Raw genomic sequence first — 23,557 nt, 5'->3', positions numbered from 1 at the left:
TTGGAGAGCTCTTACACCTATCCAGAAAGTTAGTAAAAAAAAAAAAAAAAAACTAACACAGGTTCACACAAATAAAATAAAAAGAAATGCGTCCAAAATAATGAGTTAAATAAAAATAAAAATCTTTTGGAGGCAGTATGGTACATAGGTTAAGAAAATATGCCTTGACTCTTATGAACATAATCACAAAAATCCACTCAAAAAATTGCCAAGTTTAATTTGCAATATATACAAATTATAATACATCTTGACTATATAAAGCTTACCCCAGGATTTCCAGGCTGGCTCAATTTTTAAAATGATAATACATTATGACCAGCAAGGAAATGGCAAAGATGCAAACTCTCACTCATTTTTCTACTGTACCATTCTACCTTCCCATTAGGGTCACTTTTATCAACATAACCCTGCAACTGCCAGGAGAGCACAATTCATATGAGAAGCTACTAAGGCTCCCCTCATTCTCAATAGTACCGTAGTGTAAAGCCTGACAATAAAGGAGGCCAATTCTGATATCCTGATTAGTGAATGGAGGCAGAGCTTCAAGCAGATGCCTGAAAATGCTACTCTAGGCTTTACCCTGGTTCTTGGGCTTCAAGATGGTTCCTGCTACTTGAAGACACTGATTCCCCTTCCTTTGAGCAATTTCAAGGAACGAGAATTCTGAATGTAAAATCTTGATCTAAGTGGGAAGTTGGAGCCCCGGGTGGTTCAATTTGGCAGAACCGCCTTGGAAACTTGGTAGCTGAAATGAGAACCAGAGATTATTTTAAACATACTGTACCTTTATTTAATACAAGAGCCTTGTTGAAAAATAAAAAATAAAATGTAGGAATAATAAAAATTACCCTACAATCCCATTCGCCCAAAGATACTACTAATAAATAATCCAGTGTATCTTCTTCCAGGCTACAATCTGCCTTCTTAATGATTCCATAGTATTCCACTGCACGAATAACCACAATCCATTTAATTACTCCCCTATTAAACTTATGAGCTGTTTCTAATCTTTTTGCTATTAAATGCTGAGAGGAATACCTGTGGATATACATTTTTGCATACCTGTCATTTCTTATAGAATAAATACCTATGAATACTTATAAATACCTATGAATATTTATTAACTGCTAAATCTGCAATTTTTAATTTTTAAATTTTAAACTGCTAAACCTGAAAAAATAAACCTATACATTTTCAGTTTTGCAGTTATTATTAGATTACACTCCTAAGAGTTCCCATTTTCCCACATCAACTACACTGACAATTATCATTCTTTAATACAGGAGCTGCAAACTCAAATGCCTACAGAAGACTGACAGGAAACATAAATGGATGAAGGAGGCCATATGGGAGTGTATGCTCACCTGAGAATGCATGTTCATTTAACTAGGGCAGCCTATTCTGTTCCAGCCAAAAGGCGCCATGTAGAATCCAGGCCCCGTGTTAGATCTTCCAATTTCAAGAAGGCCAAAGATCCAAATTTTTATGAAACTTTTGCAGGTTTTAAATGTTGGCAACAAACATGTTTTTATTTACACATCCAGGTAGCCAACAAAATACATCTATAAGCCAGACTACATTTAGCACATGGAATTATGTTCTAAGGTAAAAAAGATGTAACACATTTTCATTTTGAATCTTATTATATTCATGACTAGAGCCCTGATGCACGAAATTCATGCACGTGTAGGCCTTCCTTCCCCCGGCTGCCGGCACTGGCTTCCCTCTGGCACTAGAGACCTGGGCTTCCCTTGCAGCCCCGGCTTCCTCCAGAAGTTTGTCTGGTCTAATTAGCATATTATGCTTTTTTTTTTTATTATAGATGCTTATCTCTTCCTGTGCTTACCAACAGAAGATGTATTTGTTTACTTTTGGTTCACAGTGACTGCTAGAGCCTTCAGAAAAAAGATGCTTATCTCTTTTTTTTCCAGATTCATATCTACAAACATTGGACACCAAAAAAAAAAGATTATGTAACAGAAGCTAAAGCGTTGTGTTAAGTGACCAAAGTGTGCTCAGAAAAAGCATATGAGGTCTCATTTAGGACTGAGTTGCCTTACTCTCCTCAGCATACATACAGCACACCATAAGATTTTTTTAGAAAAAATGCTAATTTGTAAAACTATGCATAACTTAGAAGAGGGTGGCTGTAATAATCTAGGGCTCCCTCCACTTGATACATTTATCTAACAGCAAATTTTCTCTTTGGTGAGACATCAAAAAAGGAAGAGAAGAATTCCCACACATCTCCCTTTGTTACCATATTGAATTTAAACAAGCATTTTCAACTTTTTAAAATGAAATAAAACAGATGTTTATATAAATCTTTCTCTGATCTCAAAAATGTTACTGCAGTACTGCTCCGTTAGGAAGAACAATTTCAGCAACCTCTCCAGTGTCAGAGTTTCATCTCATTCCTTCTTAGTCATCCATTATAAATCTCCAGACCCAGATGTTCATTCCCTGCAGTCACCAGAGATAATGGCAGAGATCCTTGACTATCCAAGGTCCCAACAACAGCTTTTGAATGCAACTATCTTTTCATCAGTTGTAAACAAGTCCTAAACTCTTGGCTCCATAGGGAGTCCCTACCAAGTCAGTATAAACTCTGAAACAGGGGCAGAGGTCAAGGGGATGAGAGCTCAGCCTAAGCTCTGGATCTCACGCCACTCCCACCCTGTTCAAAAGAATCCTTATCAGAAATCCAGACCCAATGTTAGATCTTCCCAGCAAAAAGGTCACATTCAGGAGACTTGATCTAGCAGTGATCTAGCAGATTCAGCTGAAAAAGCAGGCTCTTGGAACAGTTATGACTGCAAAATACCTAAATCACTAACAGAATGTTGTGGAGGAAAGGTGACATAAGGGGAAAACAAGGGAGATTTGTGAACTTATCTTCATTTTTTTTCAGGAAAGAATCTATCTGATAAATGGATAAATCCTTAACCTGAGCCACAGAAGAAATCTCTTGCCTGTTCATCCTACCATTTACCCATGGATCCCTGTTTGGTGGCTATTAGTATGGCAAGAGAGGGAAAGATTAAATTTAACTTTCAAGTTTCTTTTGAAATGCTCATTTACCTACGTCCTTGATCAGGAGAAGACTATATATATAAAGTTTAGGTTAGCAAGAATCTGTATTATGCAGTGTTTTAAAAATGGTTAATAGTCAAACATTTAATTGCACAATTTTTTCCCCTCAGCATGCTCTCTATAAGGCTTTGCTACTTCCCAAAGAGAAAGTGCATAGTCTGAGTACTTGTTTTAATAGGCAGAGGATTAACTCTTTAGTTTCCTAAGAGGTTAAATAAATGGGTTGGCAGATGGTCATTTGGGAGGTTACCTGCTGCTGGTTGGGGAAAGAGGCCCAAAATATTCTAACAGTCAACCAGATGGTAAAGAACAGTCTTAGCCAAAGTGGTCAGCAGTACATGAGCTCTGCTCCTCTGAGGAAACTACTTACAAAGCAGTAACTTACACCTGCTAACATCTGGAATGACTTACCTTTGTGTCATTAAGAAACACAGGCTAGTCTAATTGAATAAAGTGCAGTTACAACAGCCCCTGAGTGCAGAGACTGAGAATTTCAACTTTACTTTGTACAGCCTAAAACAGCAAACTTAATAGTATTTACCATTTGCCAAGCATTATTCTAAATACATATATTACTTCACAACAGCCCTCACAACAGCCCTATAAAGTAGGAATAACTTTTTATTGCCATTTTACAGATGGAAACACTGAGGCACAGAGAGATTAAATAAACTTAGCCAAGATTACAGAGCTAATAAATATTGAAGCCAAGCAATCTTGAGCCACAGCCCATGCTCTTTTTTAAAAAAAATATATTTTATTGATTTTCTACAGAGAGGAAGGGAGAGGGATAGAGAGTTAGAAACATCGATGAGAGAGAAACATCGACCAGCTGCCTCCTGCACACCCCCCTGGGAATGTGCCCGCAACCAAGGCACGTGCCCTTGACCGAAATCGAACCTGGGACCCTTGAGTCCGCAGGCCGACGCTCCATCCACTGAGCCAAACCGGTTTCGGCCCATGCTCTTAATTCTAAAATATTTTGAGCTAAAGGGTTCAACTGAAATGCTGACAAAAAATTTATACAGGGGTGGGGGGGGGGGGACAATGGTAAGATATGTACACATATAATACCTTAATTTAAAAAAAAAAGAGGAACTGCTGAACAAAAAAAAAAATTATACAAAAACATGTTAACTGTAATATTATTTATAACTAGTGGCCTGGTTCACGGATTCATACACATTGAAAGGAAATTAATTAGAAGAAAGATGTGTGCGGTAATTATGTTACTGCAAAAAAACTACGTATCAAAATAGTATCCTACCTAATAATAGACAAATATGCAAATTGACCATACCTCCGACACACCCACCATCCAATCAGAGCGAGTATGCAAATTAACCCATCCAAGATGGCTACAGCCACAGAGAGCAAGGTTTCCCAGGCAACAGAGGGAAACAAGCTTTCTGCCAGCCGTTGCAGGCCTAAGCCTCCACTCAAGCTACAATGTTTCAATTATAGAAGGTAAACAAATTCAAACAGAAATGGCGTCAGAATGGAGCTTGAGAGAGCAGGCCAGGGTTGCCACCAGCAACAGGGGAAGCAAAGCTTTTCGCACACCCTGGCCAGGCTCACCCACTTAAGGCAACAAAGTTTCAATTGTAGAAGGTGAATTAACTGCCACAGAGATGGCTGCCGCCCCGGAGGGAGCAGCAGGCTTGGCTCCGCTCCAGGCTACAAAGTTTCAATTGTAGAAGGAAAATAAATTCCAGATACCAGGGCCTCCGCTTGGGTTGCCAGGGGGCGTGGCCGGCCCGCAAACCACCACAGGCCCCTCGCTCAGTCCGCCCCACGCCCCAAGGGAACCCCACCCTGATCAGGGACGCCCTTCAGGGCAAACCAGCTGGCCCCCACCCCTGTACCAGGCCTCTATCCTATCTAATAAAAGAGTAATATGCAGATTGATCATCACTGCAACACACAATATAGCTGCCCCATGTGGTCAAAGATCCTTCCCCCATGTGGACACAAGATGGCCAGCAGGAGAGGGCAGTTGGGAGGCACCCAGCCTGCAAGGGAGGGCAGTTGAGAAGGACCAGGCCTGCAAGGGAGGGCAGTTGGAGGTGATCAACCCTGCAGGAGAGGGCAGTTAGGGGTGACCAGGCCAGCAGAGGAGGGAAGTTGGGGGCAAACAGGCTGGCAGCGGAGTGGTTAGGGGGTGATCAGGCTGGCAGGCAGAAGCGGTTAGGGGCAATCAGGAAGGCAGGCAGGCGAGCAGTTGGGAGCCAGCAGTCCTGGACTGTGAGAGGGATGTCCGACTGTCCAATGGGCAGTCGGACATCCCTCCAGGGGTCCCAGATTGGAGAGGGTACAGGCTGGGCTGAGGGACAACCCCCCTCCGTGCACGAATTTTGTGCATCGGGCTTCTCGTATATAATATAGTATCCTATCTAACAAAAGAGTAATATGCAAATTGACCATCACTCCAACACAAGATGGCTGCCCCCATGTGGACACAAGATGGCCACCACAAGATGGCCAGCAGGGGAGGGCAGTTGGGGGAGACCAGTCATGCAAGGGAGGACAGTTGGGGGAGACCAGGCCAGCAGGGGAGGGCAGTTGGGGGAGACCAGGCCTGCAGGGGAGGGCAGTTGGGGGGAACCAGGCCTGCAGGGGAGGGCAGTTGGGGGGGACCAGGCCTGCAGGGGAGGGCAGTTAGGGGCAACCAGGCCAGCAGGGAAGAGCAGTTAATGGTGACCAGGCCTGCAGGGGAGGACAGTTGGGGGTGACCAGGCTGGCAGGGGAGGACAGTTAGCGGTGACTAGGCCTGCAGGGGAGGGCAGTTTGGGGTGACCAAGCTGGCAAGGGAGGGCAGTTAGGGGTTACCGGGGAGCAGGAGAGGGCAGTTAGGGGTGACCAGGCTGGCAGGGGAGGGCAGTTAGGGGTAATCAGGCTAACAGGGGAGCAGTTAGGCGTCAATCAGGCTGGCAGGAGAGTGGTTAGGGGGTGATCAGGCTGGCACGCAGAAGTGGTTAGGGGCAATCAGGCGGGCAGGCAGGCGAGCGGTTGGAAGCCAGCAGTCCTGGATTGTGAAAGGGATGTCCAACTGCCTGTTTAAGCCTGATCCCGGTGGGGTCCCAGATTGGAGAGGGTGCAAGCTGGGCTGAGGGACACACACACACACACACACACACACACCCCACACGTGTACGAATTTCATGCACCGGGCCTCTAGTCATAAAATTAAAACATGTGTGTGATTGGTGCCAGTGGAGAGCGTTATATGTTTATTTTTAGGTTGCCAGTGTGTGTCATATGTACCGGCCAGTTGGTCGGTCGGATGGTCAGTCACTTTGCCTTTTATATATAGAGATGTACAAAAAACTGGAAGCAATCTAAATGTCCAACAATAGGAGAACAGATAAATAAATCATGGTAAAGTTATTATAATGAAATATTATCCTACCATTAAAAATATTTATGAAAAATGCTTCATGACTTGGAATAATATTCCCAATCTAATGCTGAGTGGTGGGGGAGGGGGAAACAGTATACAAAACTGTATATATATTACAACTGCTACTTATTTATGCAAAAAATAAGCTCAGCCCAGGCCAAGTAGCTAGCTCACTTGGTTGGAGCATCGTCCTAATATGCCAAGGTTGCAGGTTCAATCCCTGGTCAGGGCACATTCAAGAATCAACCAATGATTGCATAAATAAGTGAACAACAAATCAATGTTTCTGTTTCTCTGTTATATTCTCAAAAAAAAAAAAAAATCAAGAAATAAAAAGTTTTAAAAATATACAAAGCCATGGCCATTTGGTTAGAGAACCGTCCCAATACGCCAAGGTTGCGAGTCAAGGCACATACAAAAATCAACCAATGAATGTGTAAATAAGTGCAATAACAAATTGATGTTTCTCTCTCCCCCTAAAATCAATAAACAAAAATTTAAAAGAAATATATTTGTCAAAGAAATAAGCTCAGATACAAATGGAAGGACATATTCCCAAAAAGAAACAATGACTATTTCCAGGTGGTGAGATCAGGGGTATTCATATATATATATAGTGTTTTCCACAATGAACATGCATTGTCCTACTAACAAAGTCAATTTTTTCTTTTCATCAAGCTATACCAAGATCTTTTTTTTAAAATATATTTTTATTGATTTCAGAGATGAAGGAAGAGGGAGAGAGACAGAAACATGACTGATGAGAGAGAATCATTGATTGGCTGCCTCCTGCAAGCCCCCTACTGGGGACCAAACCCACAACCCGGGCATGTGCCCTTGACCAGAATCGAACCTGGGACCCTTCATTCTGCAGTCTGACGCTCTATCCAATGAACCAAATCGGCTAGGGCTATACCAAGATCTTTAAGCAGTTGGTAAAAAACAGCTAAAAAGCACCTACTCTAACTTCAAGTAGTTCCTTTCCTTGGGATAATACCCTTTGAACATCGAACAATACAGTCAGCACATACCAAAAGGAATGCTCATCTTCAACTTTGAAAACTGAATTAAAATGAGTATTTTCAATTTTGGTCAATGTTTACTCTCTAATTGCTTGTAGAATTATTTTATAACTAGAGAAATGGATTTAACTATTTACAGGCAAAAAAACTCAGAAATGACTTTGCTGAAATAGATAATAAGGGACAAAAGTTTGACTTTGGAGGAAGAACAGCTGTTGCTAATCCAACTATTTACCCTTTGACCCTCTCTCTGGCCAATGACTGAACAGTATCAATTGTTTTCCTATTATGTGCTGTTTACAATCCCTGAGAGGCATGAAAGGATTAATAATTTAGCCTAGAAAGCTAACAGCCTTTATTGGGGAGCCCCTTGTCTGTGGGTCAGAAATCAGAGTAAGTAGCGGTCCTTAAGTCACAGATCCCTTTACTATTCCTATTTTATAACCTAATTGGCCCCCAAACATAAATCAATTATTTCTCCTGTTTTAAGCAACAATGACTTCTATTCTCTAACTTCCCTTGTATCAAGTCAGTCCTTGTTCTCTTGGGTTTTACAACTACACAGTAAACACGATGGCTGAGGAAAAAACTCGGGGAGCAGGGCAGACTGGGGTTATTTGGAAACAGAAGCACAGAAAGGTTATGCTGTTTTGAACTTCTCTTGACCTTTGACTGCCCTTGTCCCTAGCTTATGCTAATAAGGCAGGGTACAGAGATGCTTCTTGTAGAAATGAACTTAGCCTGAACCTGTGCCCTAACATTGGACTCCAGGAAGCCCAGGAATCATAGGAAGGCAGTCAGAGTGTGAACAGCTGCCCATATTCTAAACATGGCTACCTATCTATCTGTTCTATTACAAGAAAAGGTGTTTTAACAGAGGCCATTTGAATTGGACAAAGTAAATCCTTCCTCATCTAATTCCAACACATCCCACCTGTTGTCCCAAAAAATGACTGTCTACCACCACTGCCAGGCACAATGGGAAATCAGCAACAATGGTATTTTCTCATTCAAAATAAGCAAGTATGAGCATGTTTTCCCTATCAGGAATTGGGGAGGATTGGGGAAGCCATTGGGACCTCTAAATGGCCAAGATGCATCACAAAGAAATCCCTATTGTTCTCAATCTTATGTGCGAAAGTCATGAAGTATTAACATAGGAGATGTCATTCCTTCCCAGTCAGAAGCCAAGGAATTTGCAATATCAACAACAACCAATTTAACACAAAGACCATCTTAGTCTTGAGATTCCCCATCGCTCAGTAGGGCTGACCATGCTCATTTGAACCCCAAGATTGATTCAAATCAAAATAAAATTTTATTTCTGTCCATTTATTATTATAATATCAGACTTGCATGTATTTCTTCCAAAAGAAAGAACAAAACACTAACTTCACAAAAATATTATGAGCATTATTGAGAACATTACTAGTAAACACATAAACTAAGCACAACTTTTAAAAGAAAAGTGATCTTTTTAGGCGACTTCCATTGTGTACTGATATATAAAAGTAGAGGCCCGATGCACAAGGCTCGGCCCTCACAGCCCTGGCAGCCCCGGCTTCATCCAGAAGGTTGTCTGGAAGGTCATTCAGTTGTCCGGTCTAATTAGCATATTATGCTTTTATTATTATATATTATTATAGATGGTTAAATATTTGTTTATTCTCACGGAATGGAGAGGTTTATAATTCACATATCTAGCTAGAAAGTCTATGCAGAAATGTTAAATGAGTTAGAATTAGTTGGCCCAGAAAGAAGAATCATCCAGTAATAATCTTATGAAAATAACAAGAGCCTTTCCTAGAAGATGGGCATGATTTGTTTTCAATTGCTACTAAGTGCAGAAAAGGAGAATAAGTTTAGGTACTATGTGCTAAATTAGAGGTTTAAAATTTTTTTCCCCAATAACTCCAGATGAGAAAAGATTTTCCAATACACAGTTAATACATGAAGGCAGGACCTAGACTTGTATATCCCTGGAGCACAGAAATGGGCCTGGAGCAGAGAAAACACTCAATATCTGAGTCCTCAATTAACTGACATATTTTATGCATATGTATAGTTCTGCCTGAAATATTACAGGGCATCTTAATATCCTTTCTAGTGTTCAAAAATGACTTTAAAAAAGAAGCATAACTCAAGAGTTTACCTTTTCCTCCTCCTAAATGAAGGCTATTCATAAGAGGACAAAGAGAAATTGGCACATTCACTGATAGTACTGGAATTTCAGGTGGCAGAGCAGGGTAAACTGAGCCTATAATACCTACAAAACTGATTCCGAACTTTCCAGCTTCTAGAAAAACAAATCCATTTCCGTTGTGTTTAATAAGCTTTGTGGGATTTATTTTGTCCTGCCATTAATAAGTATTAGTTGAACAAACATAAATGTTTATACTATTAAGGTGTGTATGGAGGGCGGGGGTGGTATGTGAGAAGGTCCACAACGTCAGAGAAATGATATTAGTTAGCCAGGATGGTAAGAAGGCGAACTTCACCACTTACCCCAACAGCAGATTGGTGACAAATAGCCAGCCCCATGACCCTAAAATGTAACAGAACTAGAAAAATAACTCCAGATCATTTCATGGATTCTCAATCTAAATTATCATCAGACTTTTGGACTTTATAGCAAAATAAGGTCTATATACACTGCATATTCCCATATCCTATTTCTAATAGTTATATCAATATCCAAGAATGATGAATGCCACATTTAAAAAAATATTTTTTTTATTAATTTCAGAGAGGAAGGGAGAGGAAGAGATAGAAAATCAATGATGAGAGAGAATCATTGATCATCTGCCTCCTGCATGCCGCACACTGGGAATAGAGCCTGCAACCCAGGAATGTGCTCTGACCGGGAATCAAACCATTACCTCCTAGTTCATAGCTTGATACTCAACCACTGAGCCACACCAGCTGGGCAAATGCCACATTTTGAGAGCACTGGAAACACAAGTGATTATCTATGATCAAGACTTACATAGTCCTGCCCTGGCCAGTGTGGCTCAATTGGCTGAGCATCATCCCATGCACCAAGAGGTTGCTGGTTCAATTCCTGGTCAAGGGCACATGCCCGGGTTTTGGGCTTAGATCCCTGGTAAGGGACGTGTAGGAGGCAGCCAATCTATGTTGTGTTCTCACATCCATGTTTCTCTCTCTCTCTCCCTCTCCCTTCCTCTCTAATAATCAATAAACTATATTTTTTTAAAAAAGACTTACATAGTCCTGAAAAACATCATTTAATTAGACCTTGAAATAATTACTCTCATATCATCCCCTTAAGAATGTAGATGAAGGTGCTTCAAAAATTAAACTCTGGTATAAAAGTTATCAATTTTAAATATCTAAACCAAGCATAATCCTTTTTTGAAAGAAATTATGTCAAAACTAATAAATACTTTAGAAAAGTGGTTGTGGGTATATGGTTGTATGTGTACATAAGTGAAAGTACAATTATTGTTATTACTGGTTTCGTGGGAAGATGGATGGATATGAAAAGGAGATTAGAATTAAATAGAAATTTTCAGCAAACCAATGTTCTATGAATGGGCTCAATCCTGGCCACTGAATACGATCAGGAAAAGAAAAAGAAAGCATAACTAGGAAAGATACAATGCCCTCCCCATAATTATAAATTAAAGTGAAAATAAAATCTGAGTCAATAAAGGCCTATCCATGACATCTGAAGTTATACATTTAAAAGTACACATACACATCCTTTTTTAGTCACAAACACTGGAGAACATTCAGAACTTACTAGTGCCTGGGTCAAGCTCTGCCAAGTCATCCTGACAAAAACCTAAAGAGAAAACAACAGGAAAAAAAGATTATGATTTGTGAATTACTCCAAGGTGACACCAAATATAAAAATGCAAATATCATATAGTATTTTTTAAAATCCAGACTCAGAAGTCAAATCTGGATTTAAATCCTAGTTGTAGCGGAGAAACCAAGATGGTGGCATAGGTAAACACCTGAACTTGCTGCCTCACACAACCACTTCAAAACTACAACTAAAAGACAAAACGGACATCATCCAGAACCACAGGAAGGCTGGCTGAGTGGAAATTCTACAACTAGAAGGAAAGAGAAAAGCACACGGAGAATCAGAGGAGCTGTGGAAGTTAAGTGCAGAGGCACACGCGAGGAAAGGGCTAGCATCTGAGTACGTGGCTGTCTTTTTCAATCCAGAGGGAGACACAAGATCCAGACTGCTCTGAACTCCAGTTCTGGGCAAGACTCTGGGGACCCAGACTCATAAGGGGAGAAACTGGACTATCTGGCAGCAGCTGAAACTCGAGGGCGGCTTTCTCTCAGAGGTGCTTGCAGTGATTACCAAGGGACACTGAGACCCAGGGGCCTCTTAGGGCAGGGCTGACAGGAAGCCATTGTTGTTTGCTCCGCCCTGAGACCCCGCCCCACCCAAGCTGTGCACAGAGGCTTTTGCATATGAATGGCCTGGTCCTTTGAAATCTAAACTTACCTATCAAACTGCAGCTGAGTCAGAGAGACCCAGAACATCCAAAAGAAGGCCCAAGGCCCCACAGCAGTTTGCATTGTTTCACAGCTGGGCCGCATCTGGGCACCTCCAAAACCCAAACAAAGAAGAGGAATCTGCAGATCTCTCCCCAAACAAAGAAGAGGAATCTGCAGATCTCTCCTTAGCTCCTGCTGAGTGGCCTCAGGCAGAGGCTAAATTAGCACTTCCTTGGAGATCCAAGAGCCAGTGTACCCAGTGGTCAGAGTGGGACCATCCAGGTTACAACTCCTCAGATCCATAAGGGACACACTCAGGGGGCAGACTCAGTGAGCACCAAAGCCCCACTGAAGCAAGTCTTGCCTCATAAGGGTGTCTCCAGCACAGAAGTTCTCCCATCGTACACACAGCTGATCCTCACAGCCAATTGGCCTGGAGGTCAATTCCTCCCAGTGATACCAACAACAATCAAGGCTTAACTACAAGATTGTGCACACAGCCCACAATGGGGTGCACCAAGAGTGTCCACCTCAGGAAACTGGAGAGGCTGAGCCACTGGGCCCTATAGGACACCTAGCACACAAAGCCACTCTATCAACACAGGGAAGCAGCCAAAATGCAGAGACAAAGAAACAGGTCACGTGCTCGCTTCAGCAGCACATATACTAAAATTGGAACGATACAGAGAAGATTAGCATGGCCCCTGCACAAGGATGACATGCAAATTCGTGAAGCGTTCCATATTTAAAAAAAAAAGAAAGAAAGAAACAGGTTACAAATGAAAGAAATAAAGGATATATAGAGTTCAAAATCACAGTTATAAGGTTTTTCAAGAATTTTCTAGAAACCGCTGATAAATTTAGTGAGACCCTCGAGGATATGAAAAAGGAACAACTAGAAATTAAGCATACACTGACTGAAATAAAGAATAATATACAGAGATCCAACAGCAGACTAGAGGATCGCAAGAATCAAGTCAAAGATTTGAAATACAAAGAAGCAAAAAACACCCAACCGGAAAAGCAAAAAGAAAAAATACCACATGATCTCACTCATTTATGGAAAATAAAGAACATTATAACCTGATGAACAAAAAGATAGATACAGAGGCAGTAAAGCACTGAACAGACTGTCAATTTACAGCGGGAAAGCAGGGGAGTGATAAGAGGGGGGGAAAGAGATCAACCAAAGGACTTGTATGCATGCATATAAGCACAACAAATGGACACAAGACACTCGGGGGGTGGGATGAGGGCATGCGAAAGGGGGTAGGGGAGGCTGGGGGAAGGTAAATGGGGGGAAAAAAGGAGATATATGTACTACATGTAATACTTTAAACAATAAAAAAAAAGTTATGTTAAATAAATAAATAAATAAACATTTCCCTGGTCTGTCAAAAAAAAAGAAAAGAAAAAAGAATCCAAAGATATGAAGATAGTGTAAGGAGCCTCTGGGACAACTTCAAGCGTACCAACATCCGAATTATGGGGGTGCCAGAAAAAGAGAGAGAGCAAGATATTGAAAACCTATTTGAAGAAATAATGAACTTCCCCCCACCTGGTGAAAGAAATAGACTTACCAGTCCATGAAGCGCAGAGAGCCCCAAACAAAAGGAATCCAAAGAGGATCACACCAAGACACATCATAATTAAAATGCAAAGAGCAAAAGACAAAGAGAGAATATTAAAAGCAGCAAGAGAAAAACAGTTGGTTACCTACAAGGGAGCACCCATACGATTGTCAGCTGATTTCTCAACAGAAACTATGCAGGCCAGACGGGAGTGGCAAGAAATAGTCAAAGTGATGAATAGCAAGAACCTACAACCAAGGGTACTCTACCCAGCCAAGCTGACATTCAGAATTGAAGGTCAGCTAAAGAGCTTCACAGATAAGAAAAAGCTAAAGGAGTTCATCAACACCAAACCAGTATTGTATGAAATGCTGAAAGGTATTCTCTAAGAAGAGGAAGAAAAAGAAAAAGGTAAAGATAAAAATTATGAACAACAAATACATATCAACAAGTGAATCTAAAAATCAAGTGAATAAAAAATCTGATGAACAGAATAAACTGGTGAATATAACAGAATCAGGGGCATAGAAAGGGAGTGGACTGACAATCCTCGGGGGGAAAGGGGTGTGGGTGGTACGGGAAGAGACTGGACAAAAATTATACACCTATGGATGAGGACGGTGGGGTGGGAACTGGGTGGAAGGGAGCTATGGGGGGGAAAAAGAGGAACAACTGTAATAATCTGAACAATAAAGATTTATTTACTAAATTATAAAAATAAATAAATAAATAAATCCTAGTTCTATAACTTTAGCTACTATATATATTTCTCTATGAACTTCCATTTCATTACCTTTAGATAAAAAAATGGATAGTAACAGCACTTACCAGAATGAGGATTAAGTGAAATCCATATATATAAAAGCCCAGCGACCGGAAAGGCAGAATGACCAGAATGACTGGTACTGAGGCAGCCAACTAGTCTGATCTGGGCCCCAATCAGACCCCCCGCACCCCGACCAGTCCGGCCCCCGATCAGCCCCCAATACCCCAATCGAGGGCAAGGCCAGCCGGCCAACCGCCCGAGGCCCCTCACCCCCGCGGCCCCACCCAATGGGCCCCCTTCAGGGCGGGCCAGCGGAACCCCACCCGTGCATGAATTCATGCACCAGGCCTCTAGTACTGATACAAAGTGCTTATTTAGCACAGTCCTTGGCACACAGTAGGAGCTCAATAAACAACAGGACAAATAATTATGAGTAAGAATGTTAGTTGGAATAAAAATTCATGGGAAAATTACAATTCATTTAATATCTGTCATGTTCTACTTAGCATTATCAATTATTATCCAAAAGAAAGCAAAATATACAAAATATGAACTTACAACAAATATCAAACAGGATAATTTTACTTAAAATGTTTACAAATGCTGTAGAATTTTACCCACAACACATAAATGGAAGCAGTTTTTTATTAATAAGTGTGGTATTTAGGTTGGAAGAAATACCTCTCAAAGCGAATTTCAGGCCCAAAAGGCCTATGCTACATCTGTCTGAATTGTGCGTAACTATCACACTAAAAAGAAAAATCAACACAGCGAATGGCAAACACATAGTAAGTGTTCTATACATAGTGATAAAAAAATTTTTCTCCTATATTGACTGCCTACTTTCTCCAGTTTGCTTTCTACTCATCATCAGTTCACATATTTCTTAGAAAATGAGCTTTTCAAGGGTAGGGACCATGCCATATCCACCTGCGAAGCTTCTTCTATGCCTAGAACAGTTGCCGATACATTATGGAAGATGCTCAAATGCAGGACGAACTAAACAGAAAACACAAGCCTGCCTCTAGATCACAGTCTGGGGGAAGACAGTCATAGAATCAGAAAGTCTAGCCCTAAAAGTATGTGGAAGATATAAATGAGAAAGTCTGATCTGCAACACCAGAGTTTAGAAGCTGTTAAAAGTGACTGAGATGCTGAAAAAGCTCACCTCAGAGCAACTTTAAAGCCTTTCTACATAAAGACACTGGGAATCAAGAAAGCTGTGGAGAGATGCCAGATAATGAGGAAATAACTCATCATTCCACATAGGTTCAATATTAAACATCCTGCCAGAAGTAAAACTGAGAATAAACAGTGATTTAATATAAACTGACTCAAAAATAGGACAAAAGCACAGGAAGGCAGAGTAGTATAATGATAAAATTAGACCTCTCCTAATTCTAGTCCAAATCATTTTTAGCTTAGTTATATGACTTCAAGAAAGTCATGCCCTATCTGGACCTCAGATTCTGGACATTAAATGAAAGGACTCTACTAGAGTATCAAGGAAGAACAAAGCCCAGTACATTTTTTAAAAATATATTTTTATTTATTTCAGAGATGAAGGGAGAGGGAGAGATAAAAACATCAATGATTAGAGAGAATCATTAATTGACTGCCTCTTGCATGCTTCTTCTCCCCCCCCCCCAACCCCCCGCCACCCGCCACTGGGGATGGAGACCACAATCTGGGCATGATCCCTGACCAGGAATTGAACTGTGACCTCCTGGTTCACAGGTCGACGCCCAACCACTGAGCCACACCGGCTGGGCCCAATGCATTTTTTTGAAAACAAACATTCTGAACTCAGAGTAACTAGATAAAATACAAAGAGAGGGTGACTAAAAAACAAAGAAAATCCTAAGAATAGTTAAACTGGCTGGCCATCTATTGCTTTTATCTGCCTAGCAACCATCCCCACCTTCTTCTGTTAATGGCATCCTGATTTTTCTTTGGAGACTTATCCCTTTAACACTTTCAGTCCATATGACCCAAGAAGGATGGACCCTAACCTTAATAAATAGGGATTAAGCCCTAACTGGTTTGGCTCAGTGGATAGTGCATTGGCCTGCAGACTCAAGGGTCCCAGATTCAATTCCGGACAAGGGCATGTACCTTGGTTGTGGGCACATACCCAGTGGGGAGTGTGCAGGAGGCAGCTGATTGATGTTTCTAACTCTCTATCCCTCTCCCTTCCTCTCTGTAAAAAAATCAATAAAATATATTTAATAAATAAATAAATAGGGATTAACAACAGCATCTACCTTACAGGTCTGTCAAATGAGATAGTGAATATAAAGGCTTTGCACAGTATTTGACAAAGTCAGAGCTCAACATATGTGAGCTATTACTAATCCCTAAGAATAATCCAATCCAGTGCTATGTCTGTGGTAGCAAAGAGCATATTATAGGAGGGTAACTATTGACCTATTCATGTCATCCTCAAATACCTGGGATAAAACATCACCAATGTCACTTTAGTATATACTATAATTTTTTTATTTATTTACTTGAGATGGGGGGGGGGGGAGGAAAGAGACTTTAATTTGTTGTTCCACTAACCTATGCATTCATTGGTTGCTTCTTTTATGTGCCCTGACCAGGGATGGAACCTGCAACCTGGACATATCGGGACAACACTCTAACCAGCTGTACTACCCGGCCATGGCCATGCTGTGATTCTTGAATCCTTTTTATATGTTGAGACTGTAAATTACTTGATGCCATGATTCCAGGTGTATGCTACCTCCTGAGGAAAGGAGGACTCTTTATATCTGCCTTAAAACAAATTCCTTTCATAGTCACAAAGAGCACCGATTATGGAATTCAGTAAGTATGTCTAAAATCGACCCACCAGCCCTGAGACCATTGGCTAATAATGTTGTGTCTGGTTTTTCAGATCACTACTAGAACAGGAGGCCTGAGAAGATATGGAGAACAATGCTAACCCTACCTCCTGATAACATGGAATGGCTAGATCTGGTGACCATCCTCAGGATCTCACCCAGATTCTCAGGAAACAGATCTAGCTAGCAAAATGATTCCTAACTAGAAGAATGCAAATCACTGCCAGATTCAATTCAACACAAAGGCAAAGGCTATCAGAGTTGTTCAGTAAAAAACAGACTCCTAAGCCACATAAATACACAAACATACTCACAAAACCATCTGCCTTACAGATTATAACACATTAAACAGATTAGGAAATGTTCTGAAAAATCCAGGGTCTTTAGCTGGTGACTTAAATTACTTTAAAATGGGATAGAAAAGAGACAGATATATCACCAAGTCAGCATGCTCATAAGTCATCTAAAATCTAGTGCAAAGTTTATATTCACTTACCACATTTTAACTTAGAAGACAGATGCCTGGTGAAAAGGACATTGGTCTGAGTTAAGAGTTGGATTCAAATCCCAGATTTGCCACTATCTTTGTTTAATTAACTACCTTAGCCTAGTTCCTGAAATGGGGCAAAAATAACCATCTTATTCAATATACATTTGGAGAATATACATAAATCACCTACTTTGTGGAAAGTGATTAATAAGTCTAGGAAATTTCTTTAACTCAAAGACAGATCCAGTTGACAAGCTTTTCTCCAATAGGCATTTGGCAAAAAGAAAAAGATCAGTGATTCCTCAATCTGTGATTGGCTACAATGATAGGTTAAAAAGTTACTTATCTTTTTCTTTATTTACTATTTTGACTATACAAGTATGTATTTACATAAAAGAATTTTAAAATTTAAGTGCCCATTTTTTTTACAAATGTGAACAAATTTTATGGGTAATGCCAGTAAACAAATTCAAGCCTGAAACACTAGCTAATTGTAATCTATAATGTGTCTTTTACAAAAATAGTTAAATGTTACTCTAGGAATGTTTTAATTTAATTTGACCGTAGGAAGGCAGCATGGTTTAATAAAGACCTGGATCCTGGTCAGGGCTGGACAACCCACTCAGTCTATTTTGAAGTCTCAGCAGCCCAGAGGCAAAATTAAGGTGAGGCCCTTAAAAGGTAAAATTATACAACTGTAAGAAAAAATCGTATATTTCTGCCAAACAAAAATTATACACACAAATATCCTTCATGATCTGCCACTTCAACTTTATCTCCTGCTTCTCATCCTACCCTACACTACAGTGTATACTCCATCCATCCCGAACCATAGGCATATGTTGTTTTATTGCACTTTGCTTTGCTGAGCTTCAGAGAGGTTGCCTTTTTTAGAAATTGAAGGCAAGACCCCACACACACACCAGCAAAAAGATTATGACTCGTTTTATTGTGATACTCGCTTTATTGTGGTGCTCTGGAACCAAACCAGCAATATTTCCAAGATATGCCTGTACAATGAGCTCCCTGAATTCAGCATCTTCTTTAGCCTCCATTCATTTGCACATACTATTTTCTCCACCTGAGCCAACTCTCATTCACCATTCTGATGTAAGGGTTCAGGTCAAGTCTAACCCTCTCCCACACACACACAAGTCCAAGTTAGGCACTACAGATACAATAACTGAAGCTACTGGCTTTTCAGGAACCTTTGAAAAAGAGGAGAGAAAAACTGGTTTTAAAATCCAAGAAAAATAAAACAGACCTGCAAATGTGAAATTAAAATGTTTTAGTTAAATATGAGGTATAATATTATTTTACCCAGTCAACTATAATTCCAGTTTTATATACTGTAATTTTAAATGTGAGATATGAAATGAAGCAGAGGTTCCAGAAGGAAGTCAAGGGTCTAAAAGGATTTTGAAACTGCTCTGGTTAATTAGGTATCCCTACACAATGCTCCCACAATTCCCTGTGCTTCCCATAACACATCATGATCAGGGCCACTAATTGTGAAAGGTTCTAGAGAAAGTTGTTTTCCATAATCCCCAACACAAAGCTAAAAATCTTTACCCAGGATTTGTACTGATATACAACAGTCATTCGCTGGTCCTTTCTTGACCAACCAGCTCTGATCATTTGTATCGGTTTCCCATTTGCTTTGTCTCCTCTAATTATGATAGGTCCCCAATGAAATTCCGTATTCTTCTTTCAGTCAGATCTGGTCTCAGCCTTATCTATATCTACAGTCCCAGGGCTGAAACATGTCCCCCAGGATCCCAGGAAAATTTGCACAGTAAATGTTGAGAAACTATGTCTTTCTCCAGAAAGAAATAGTACTACACCACTATGAATTTCTTGCAAAAATATCAAATTCTCTGAGAAAGTAACAGTTCACTATTCTCTGCCTTTAACGTCTAGAAAAAGCGATATCCAATAGAAATTCTATCATGGAAATGTTCTTTGTCCAATATGGTAGCCTCTAGCCACATGTGGATACTGAGCACTTGGAATGTGCATACTGTGACTGAGGAATTGAATTTTGTAAAAAGTATTTTTACTGATTTTTGGCGAGAGGAAGGGAGAGGAAGAGAGATAGAAACATCAATCAGCTGCCTCGTGCACGCCCCCTATGTGGGAGATCAAGCCCAAAACAAGGACAAGAATCCAACCTGCAACTTTTCAGTACACAGAAGGATGCACAACCAACTGAGCCACACTGGTAAGGGTGAGACGCTGAATTTTTAACTTTATTTAATTTTAAATAAAGGTAGCCACATAAGGCCAGGGGCTATTACGAAGGACAAAGTAAAACTAGAAAGAAGTCTTCCATTCTGCTAAATTTGTTATGCCACTTTTGGACTCTGTTGCAGTTTTAAAGAAAATGAACTATGGAAATGCATATGCTAGTGTTATTTATTATCCAATTTATAAGTGTATCAGTTGTTATCAGAAAAGTATTTCCATCAGCTTGCAAATACAATCACTTATTCCTCCAAATGTTAAGTACCTGCCCACACTGTAGCAGACCCTAAGCATGGAAGATACAAGACTGACCCTACTATCAGAGAATACAGTGTGAGAATATAGAGTACAATATGAATAGATTTAATGCCACTGAACTGTACACTTAAAAATGATTAAAAAGGTAAAATTTATGTTACATATATATTATAAAAATTAAAACAAATGAAAGCCTAATAAACTAAAGATAGTGAAATAAATAATAACTTGAAAAAATTAACTGTAGAGAGTGAATGATGGACAGATAGATTGAGACAGATGGACAAGATGCAGCTGGGATGTGATGCAGAGTAGTAAGAGCATAAATTTTGATATGAGAATATGTTTGAGTCCTGGCACCATCACTTACTATATGTGTGATAGCTTAGGAAGTGTCTTCCCTCTCTGAGCCAATTTCCTCACCTATAGATTGTTGTGAGAATTCAGTGAGATGATACAATTAGGTCAGTGAATCACTATCAGTGAGCGAGCAGAAGCAGCAACCATGGAGTCAGGGGCATGTGGAAGGAATAAGCATTCACCAAACAAACAGGCCTATTTGAGAAAGCCACATGTAAAAGGCATAAATAAAGAGAGAAAACAGAATGTCATCTGGCAATTTGATCTGACTTTCGGAACCCTAGTTAGGACCATATCATAAAGGGTTTTAAGTGCCATTCGGGGGAGTTTGGGGCTTTTTTCTATAGGTAACAGTCACTGAGGAAAGAAAATAAATGTATACACCTAGGAAGTTTGTCAATACCAATCCAACTCTGACTACTTCAATATAGAGACTCCAAAATTTCAACCAGTAAACTAAAAGCACAAGGAGCTAAAAGAGAGAGAGACAAAAAAGAGCTTTGTGGGGGTAGTCAACATACATATGACAAACCATCCACAGCTCCTTAAATTCTAGGAACTCTTCCCATTTTCAAGGCCCTCCTCCAACTCCATCTTCCAGGCTCCTTTTGGTACAATGGATGGGCTTGGATAGAGGCTGAGAAGGAATGGGGGAGAGGGGGTTGTTTTTGTTGTGGGTTTTGTTCTTTTGTTTTTGTTTTTTTGAGTAACAAACATTAACTAGCCAGACCATGGCCTGCCTTACAGCCAGGTTTACAACCTGCAAGTTGTCCTAGACCCAAGCAGACACAGAAACACTTTTTCTTCCATTGGCGGAGCATTAAATTCACATCTGCCTCTTTCCTTTCTATCCAGTGTATAGGGTGCCAATTGGGCCATTAGCTTTTGCTTCTCACAGGCAACATGACAAACCATAGCTCAGGAATAACAGAAAATACTTTTCAATGCAGGGAGATAGAACCACAAGTCCATACAGCAAAAGCTGGCTGGCAAAGCTTCAAGTCTTATTTCCCTTTCCCCACCTACAAATGTTAAGATCACATTTTTAAAAGTGCAACAAAAACAATGCCCTTTTCCTAATGTTATTTTCTTGACATAAAATCTTATAAAAGGAGTGAAGGGAGGGGAAGCCAAGGATTCTCAATTATATAACCTATTGTGCCCACATATCTGCTCAGCTTAAATGCCACTTACAAGAAGTGTCTCATTTCTATGGAAACATTAATAACTTCCATATGATCAATCTACATCACCTTTCACACAGTTTTCAGGCTTCTAGCTTTGTAATTATAGCCTTGAAAACAGACTGAAGGCAGAAAAGTCAACCTAACATTATGATATTTCAATTTTAAGACATTTTTAAAAAACAAAAACAGTACTAGCTTCAAGGCTGTGACTACAGAATCAGAAGGTGAAAACTGTTTAGGAAGGCAGTTTGGTTTGATGAGTCAGAGGTCAATAGTGTTTCTATGGAAATAGAGTAGAGGCATTTCTCAGAAAACTGCATGTACTGATGCCTCTGACACTTTTCATTTACAATTTCTGGTTCTCTGGAGTAACAAAAGGGGTTGTTCATAATTCTTTATTCAGCCTGGAGGTTAAAGAAATTTCAAAATGCACACATACAAGAAAATGTATAAAATAATCTATCAGCTGCCATTTATAAAATCTTTACTATATGCCAGGCATTAGTTTGACATTTTATATAAATCTTACTGAAAGTAGCTACCATTATATATGGTATTATATTCTATTACACAGAAAAGAAAACACAAAACTCAAAATAAGGTAACTTCTATTTAGAGCTGTTTGGCTAATGAAATCCCACATTCGCACAACACATGCTTTTGCAACAGCCAGAGAGATGAGAATTTGAAGTTAACCCTGACACTCTCCCAACAACAGGGCCTCAGAGTCTACGAATACCACACTTTAGATGAGTCCATTTACAAACCTCCTCCTGTTAGCTCATATTCAATACGTTAGCATGACATGCATGGCCTTAATTACAAAAGTAAACAAATTCAATATTTGAAAAGCTACTTTTTGCAATATTTATTTCCCTGACATCTCCTGAAACTTGAAAAGAGTAATACGTAAAATCCTATTTCCAAATTTTAACTCATTATACAGAGATAAAAATGTCTATGACAACTATGATGTTAAAGCAATTTCCTAATATTGAGACATCAATAAATTAATATACTAGGGTGGCAAGTCGCCAAACATTAGCTTTGTTCTACTACAGTCAAACCTCCAATTCTGGCAAATACTATGCCATTTCATACAAGGAACTTTAACAGCCACAGATTTTGGTATCCAAAGGGGATCCTGGAACCAATCCCCCGTGGATATTAAGAGACCACTATACTAATAAGCCATTTGTGTAATGCTGTATGATCTACTGTGCTCCATTTTCTCTTCAGTAAAAGGAGAAAGTCTGGCCAATTTTTTTAGAATTCTTTTCAGCTCGAAAGTCTATGAGTTTATCAAAAGTTGGTAATTGTGTGTCCTAGGGGTACAAATCATAATATTAATACTTGAGGAACCCTTAAGATTCTTAGATTTTTTTAAACTAGAAGAAACCTTTTAGAGCACCCCTAATCTCTTTTCATTCTACCCCAACACTCATTTTACAGAAAGGAGAAATTGTGTAAAGGGAACGTCTGCAGCATCTCTCTGTGCCTAAAATACTAATCATGGTCCTAAAGGCTTTGGCATTTTCCTAATCTAAAAATGGGAATAACAAATTATACATACACATCACAGGACTGTTGAGAGGATTAAATGAAATTTTAAAAATTTAAAGCACTCAAGAGAGTACCTGGCACACAGTAAATGTTCAATAAGGGTTAGCCATTATTATCATCATAGTTGGTGAAGTCATTCTGATCTTCACCCTCCAAACCACGAGTATAAGTTTACTTAGAAAACAGAATTCTTGATTAAAAAATGTAGACCACTTTGTAGCCGCTCTAGAGAAGCTATTCCACTCTAACAAGCACAGGGAACAGTGATGACTTTA

General features: G+C 39.9%; 1 protein-coding gene across 4 annotated transcripts in view; it reads right to left on the bottom strand.

Moving 5' to 3' along the window:
- NR6A1 (nuclear receptor subfamily 6 group A member 1) overlaps nt 1-23,557 on the bottom strand; it is a 177,128-nt gene that overhangs the window by 127,685 nt on the left and 25,886 nt on the right. For all 4 annotated transcript variants that reach the window (XM_079790888.1, XM_079790891.1, XM_079790889.1 and 1 more), the window contains exon 2: nt 11,279-11,320. In XM_079790888.1, the coding sequence (XP_079647014.1) occupies nt 11,279-11,320 (42 nt within the window). The remainder of the gene's footprint in view (nt 1-11,278; nt 11,321-23,557) is intronic.

This window comes from Cnephaeus nilssonii (assembly GCF_951640355.1).
Source record: "Cnephaeus nilssonii genome assembly, chromosome: 14".
Taxonomy (NCBI): Eukaryota; Metazoa; Chordata; class Mammalia; order Chiroptera; family Vespertilionidae; genus Cnephaeus; species Cnephaeus nilssonii.
The sequence above is the reverse complement of the archived record's forward strand: the minus strand, read 5'-3'. Positions and strand labels throughout refer to the sequence as shown.